The sequence below is a fragment of the Humulus lupulus genome, chromosome 6 (assembly GCF_963169125.1).
Source record: "Humulus lupulus chromosome 6, drHumLupu1.1, whole genome shotgun sequence".
NCBI lineage: Eukaryota > Viridiplantae > Streptophyta > Magnoliopsida > Rosales > Cannabaceae > Humulus > Humulus lupulus.
Genome location: NC_084798.1, coordinates 51,633,958 through 51,639,957, shown reverse-complemented (window position 1 = coordinate 51,639,957; position 6,000 = coordinate 51,633,958). Strand labels below are relative to the sequence as shown.

At 34.5% G+C, this 6,000-nt stretch overlaps 1 protein-coding gene across 3 annotated transcripts in view; it reads right to left on the bottom strand.

Moving 5' to 3' along the window:
* Positions 1 to 3,721: 3,721 nt before the first annotated feature.
* Positions 3,722 to 6,000, bottom strand: part of LOC133782165 (protein NUCLEOLAR FACTOR 1) — a 53,134-nt gene continuing 50,855 nt past the window's right edge. For all 3 annotated transcript variants that reach the window (XM_062221374.1, XM_062221372.1, XM_062221373.1), the window contains 2 exons: positions 5,022 to 5,093; positions 3,722 to 4,087 (listed from right to left, as the gene is read on the bottom strand). In XM_062221374.1, coding sequence (XP_062077358.1) covers positions 4,013 to 4,087; positions 5,022 to 5,093 — 147 coding nt within the window. In that variant the 3' untranslated portion in view covers positions 3,722 to 4,012. The remainder of the gene's footprint in view (positions 4,088 to 5,021; positions 5,094 to 6,000) is intronic.

Here is a 6,000-nt window from a genome sequence, read left to right as displayed (position 1 = left end):
GTGTTAGTGGACCAGTGCCACAAATGCCAGATTTGTGACAGTGCCCAGCTGACGCAAATGCTACTCTGGTTTGCGTCATGGGAAATTGCGTCACATATTAAACTGACGCAAAAACTCAATTGTGGCAGTTATAAACTGAAGCAAATTGCCTTTTTTGTTGTAGTGGTGGTCGAGAAAACCCTGCATCGTGCATTATCTGACACCTTGTGGATCTCCATCTGAATCTCGAAGTTGTTGATATGCTCCAAGGGATCTCATTTATCGTCGTAGTTCGCCATCAGTGGCATCCTAAAGTTGTTAGGTAGTTGTGTGTCGGCGATGCGGGAAAGAAGGGGCTCGCCTTTCTTGGATTCAAAACGGGCTCGCCATTCTTGGTCTTTCCCATCTCCCGGATCACCCTTCTCGACTCCTTGATCTGAGAAAAAACTGGGTCATTGGCGACCAGGACCTCTTGGTCATTGGTTACAGGGACCCTTTGGGCATTGGGGACAAGAGGTCACCTATTGTGGTCTCCTTGCTCTTCCCTTCGAGCGCCCAGATGGTCACACAAGTCACCATGGCTCTCTGTGTTCTGACCTTGAGCGTCACCTCACCAGTCATTCAGGTGTCCGCGCAGGTCAGGCTCTTTCCTTGGTCTCACTATTTCTCTAAGAAGTGTACAAATGTTATCGGTGTGGGCACTATTGGTGTCTTCCCCTCGCCTACGTCGACTATGAAGTGAGTGACTAACTAAGCCTTTTCCATGGTCCCAAGCTTGGGTCGGTCGCTGTCCTCCCTAAATTGGAGGTCGAGGAGGGTGTCCCATCTGGGACTGGGATCTTTCGGGATTTGCGGTACTCCTAGAGTGATGAGCAGTTGATTTCTCCACCCCTTCTCCATCCAAGGCATGGGACTGCCCTGAAGGAGCTTGACGACGCCTCACTGCTATGCGTATGGCCGTCTCGAAGGCGAGGGTCGCCTCTCTTTGTCATTGTTCCATGTCTTGTCGCTGGGCAGCCATCTCAACTACAGTAGCGGCGTTCATGGCACGCAACCCTGCCATCTCTTTTCTCAAGGTGGTGACGTCCTCCCATGCCACCTCGGATAGTTGGGGAATGTGGTTGTCATTGCCTTAATCCAAATTCTCATGAGGGTCTTCCTCAACGTCCCTTAGAGGAGGGGGAGGAGGAAGATTTTGTACGGTCGTTCTCTTTAGCTGGACCACGCCTAGGTGCCATGCCCAGCGAGGGGGTGGGCCACCTTGGGTGGTCGGTGAGGAGATCTTACTCTGAGACTCACACTCTCAATGAAAGCACCAAAATGTTGAGTCATTTTTTCGTCAACTTGCACAAAGCAATAAATGAATAGTTGTTTTGTGTGTAATACCTCAGAGCGAATCTTAATGATGAACAATTTGCTAAGGAGAAGATATATAAATGCAGTAAGAAATGAATGAGGCAGATATTTATAGTAGTTCGGCGCAAAAAAGATGACCTACGTCCACTTTAATCAGTATTATTTATGAACTTTGGACCCTCAAGAACAAGCTAAGTTTGATCTTGTTCATGGGGAAGTTACAGTAATGGAGAGTAGGAGCTCTCTCTGAAAATGAACAGCAACTGACTTTTTTTTCTCTCCATTGTTACATTTCGGTTTGCACTATTTATAGCTGCGAAGATGGAAATGGCTGACGGTGGCACCTTGTTTCCAGATCAAGCTAAATTTCAGTACACTTGGCTGGAGAGAGGTTTGTGTCTCACCGAAAATGGTAGTTTGGCGTGTCCTATTCATTTAATGGTTGAAGGCACACTCTGGTGGAAAATGAGGCTCGAATGGCGAGGGGGCCACCATCGAGCAGCCAGGGGCCTCGACGACCGGCAAGGGCCTCGGGGATCAGCTATGGTTGATGGTGACTTTAGCAGATCCTTGTGACGTGTGTTTGTTTGACTTGTGTGTTTGGCTAGGGCCCTTATCTTATTACGATTGAAGTTGGCGTGGCCATCTAGGGATTATTTAGCTTCACGCGATGGGAGAAGTAGGCTGGCACTAGCGGCGGATGGTGGTGACTGTTGTGTCCCGACACTTTGTCTTTACATATCATCACTTCGCGGGCTGCCCCGTAGAAGTGCCGAATTTTGGGTATAACAATAGTAAATGTTGTGTATAAAGTGCATTGAATACAAATAATCATACACAATAAAAATATATAAGTTACCATATATAAACCCACATTTTTAGTTATTACTATTATTTTAATTATAGATTAAATAAAAATAAAAAGGAAACTATTAAAATAAAGTTTATAAGCACTTATAATATGTATACTATATCATAAGAATGTTTTTGTGTATTGATATAGCAATATAATAAAAAAATGCATTGAGAAATATAAACTTCTCAAAAAAAAACTTACAAGTTACTTTAAAATCATAGCAAATAATGCACATTTTAGGGACTCTTTGATTTACCTTTCATTTAAATAAATTAAAAGCAACTACAAAGTTACTTTTCATATGTTAGAGAAATCAATAAACCAAAGTCCAAAAATAATGTTGGAGTTAATTAACTAAAATAAAGTTTTTTATAGAATAGTAACTAATCACTATCTGATTGGTATCGTAAGCAACTAAAAGGTTGATTTTGATTCGGGTGACGGGGAGAAAATATATGTTTCCTACATATCAAAATGAATACCTTGAAAAATAAGTCGCGATGGTACCACTCTTGAGCCCAAACGACCAACAGTGTGTGTTTTTTAAAGTCGCAAAGAAAAAGAAAAGATTTCTAAAAGAAAAAGTGAAATAATTAAGTATAAATTTACGATACAATTAAATTGAAAACAGTATGAAAATATAATCAATATTGTAAATAAAAACTCACGTAATTTTTGGAATAAAATTTAAAAAAAAAACGATTACACATGTAATTTTTCTTATATTTATACACTAAACTTTTTGTAAAATTAATTTTCATCTAATATACTCAATTTTTTAAAAGAATACGTGTCAAAAATGATGCTTACATAGATAGCAGATCTGCTCGTGAAGGCAATCAGATCAGGCAAGGAGCCCTATTCGACATAATTTCTCTTCAAGCATAAAGAGATCATGAACGCATGATATGGAGCTGAACACGTAAAACTGTGCACAAAATTTAATATATATTTAATTAGTTTTTTATTCCAATAATTAAATAAGTTAACATCTGAAAACTAAATAATTATGTTGTATATTCAAATTTAAATATAACTATGACTGTCAAATTCAAATAGGAGAGGTCGTCACTATGCTTTTCACGTTTTTTTTAATGCACATAAAAATAATCGTATTTATTAAGCTCAATTGACTTTGGTTGTAATTTTGTAGTTCTTGAGTAATAAATAATAAAAGTGTCAAGACATAGGTCAATTGTTCAGGCCGATTTTTAATGCATAGTTTTCAAACATGTGAATCACACATGACAAACGTGTAATAAAATGTGAACTAGAAGGTGAAAATCACAGATCAAGAAACCTTACAAAAAAAAAATACAAAGAAAAAATAATCTTCGATACTAAAATTGCTACGGAGGGAGGGGGAAATAAGGGCATGACGATAAATTTACATAAAAATAAGAGAATAAAGTGTAAATGAAACATATTCTTCTAATTGAAAGTTCAAAATTGGATATGCAATCTAATTTCCACAAATTTCCTATTTTCTTTTTCAAATAACGTTATTTGTATAATTTATATGAAACAAAATTACCCTTGTAACATAATATTACTAAGATCTCTGTTTGTTACACTTCCAAAATTACCGTTGTAAAATTACCCTTGAACAAGGACATAAAAAAGTAAAATAAAATAGAAAAAAGAGCTAAACTCAATTCTAAAAATTAAATAACACTTGTCCTGGTTAGGAAACACTACTATCAAAAAATAATAATAATAAATCCCGGTCGTTTCTCAAGGCACCTTAACATATAGAGATGTCAAAAATATTTGCTCTTCGAATATATAACATTTCCAAAATTTTGGAGGGGAAAATTGTCATCAACAGAACACAAACACCTCCTTCTCCGATTTCACCATTCTCTTTGCATTTGCTGTTCCAACAATTCTCTCCAGCTATGCATAAAGCAGTAAAATAAAGATGAAAGAAAATGAGTAACTAATATGGAACAACATCAACGGAATTAAACACAATTCTCAAGGAAAGATACTGGTTATAAACAAAAAACTTGAGCCCTACAAAGCCTCTTTCCGGTCCGGGAAAGGAAAGAAAAGAAGAGAAAGTGTTCTTAAAATTAAAATTTACCGAAATCACAATAATAACCCCACTTGGATACATTGCTAATAAAATGTATCATCAATTGTTGGTAAAGTATTTCATGTAATTATATGTTCTCATATGGTTAAATGAAATTTAGCTACAGCATTTCATTTGGATTGATGCATGTATAACTTTGCTTATTGGTAAAACATATTACACAAGACAAGGTATCATGTTAAGTTACATCCACAAGACCACAGGTGCAAATCATTATTTATATTTAGCCCTGAAAGAAATTGTGCTTCAAATTCCCCAATGCTTAACTGATTTGTCGGTTGAAAATTGGGTTTGCTAATGAAAATATAACCTAACAAAATTAGATAGACACAAGTTTCAAGTGGAGATCATAGTACCCTTGTAGTTATCTGCTGATTAATTGATTTGGTTTCCCATTTACTTGTAGATAAATCTTAAATCATTTGCATACATTATGGAAGGGTTTAGTTAGCAAGCAGCTTCTAAGAGAACTTGGTTCTAATGGTTCTTTTCAGTCTATTCAAGTCTAAATACGGGAATCAACAATTGATATGGTGAAGCAGTCCCCTTCATATCTACATCAACTCTGTTCAGGGTCACTTCTTTTTCACACTCATCAAGCCTAAAGCCAAACTAATAAACTTCCTAATATACCCTTAACCAAACTGAAATTCTGAATATAAAGTCTATGGTACAAAAATTAGTTAATCAAACAAATAATCATATGAATAACAAGTAACAAAACTATAATACCCGTAATTGATCGAAGCGAGAGAAAAGTGTGGTGCTCGTAAGGTTATCGGACCCCTCAACCATGTTAACAATCTGAGAAAAAAAAAACGAACGTGTGAAAAGGCTAGTATTAAACATTCTTTTTACTCTTCCGACAGTACGATTAGATTAAATAAAAGGGTTTTTTTTTCAGCTGCAATCCTTATTCCTTACACTTTGTAACACTTAGGTCCCGAAAGTTGATTTTGTATCAGTTAGGTTCTCAACCTTTTCAAATCGTATCATTTAGACCCTAAATGATATTTTTATTTCTTTTTCATTCAAAATACAAAAATAAAATATAAAAAATGATGAATCAATCTAAAAAAAATTGAACCACCTAATTTATGACAATATCAAAAATGACATTGAAAAAAAATATATTTGCATGACATTATAAAAAATATTTAATAGTTTTACTAATTAAATTAATTTCTCATTAAAAAAATTCTTACCTATATTTTTTTAATATTAATAACTAAACTATCACAAGATTATCAATATTTATCATGTACATATTTATTTTGTAAATTTTTCGTAAATTATTTATCATGTACATACTTATAACGAATCATATGCACATAAATAATTTTATATACACTATTAAGTTTAAAAAAATGTATGAAAGCATTAATATAAAACAACAATGTAGGTAAGAATATTTTTTTTAATGAAACATTAATTTAATTTATAAAAATATTAATTATTTTTAAAAATACCATGAAAATATTTTTTCTCATGTCATGTTTGTTATTGTCATAATTTTTTTTTTAAAAAATTGTCATAAATTATGCCCAAATATTATTTTAAGAATGATTCATCATTTATTTTGTATTTTTTATGTATTTTAAAAGAAAAAATAAATAAAAATAGCATTTAAGGACCTAAATGATACAATTTGAAAAAGATGGGGATCTAACTGATACAAAATCAATTTTTTGGACCGAGGTGTTACAAAGTG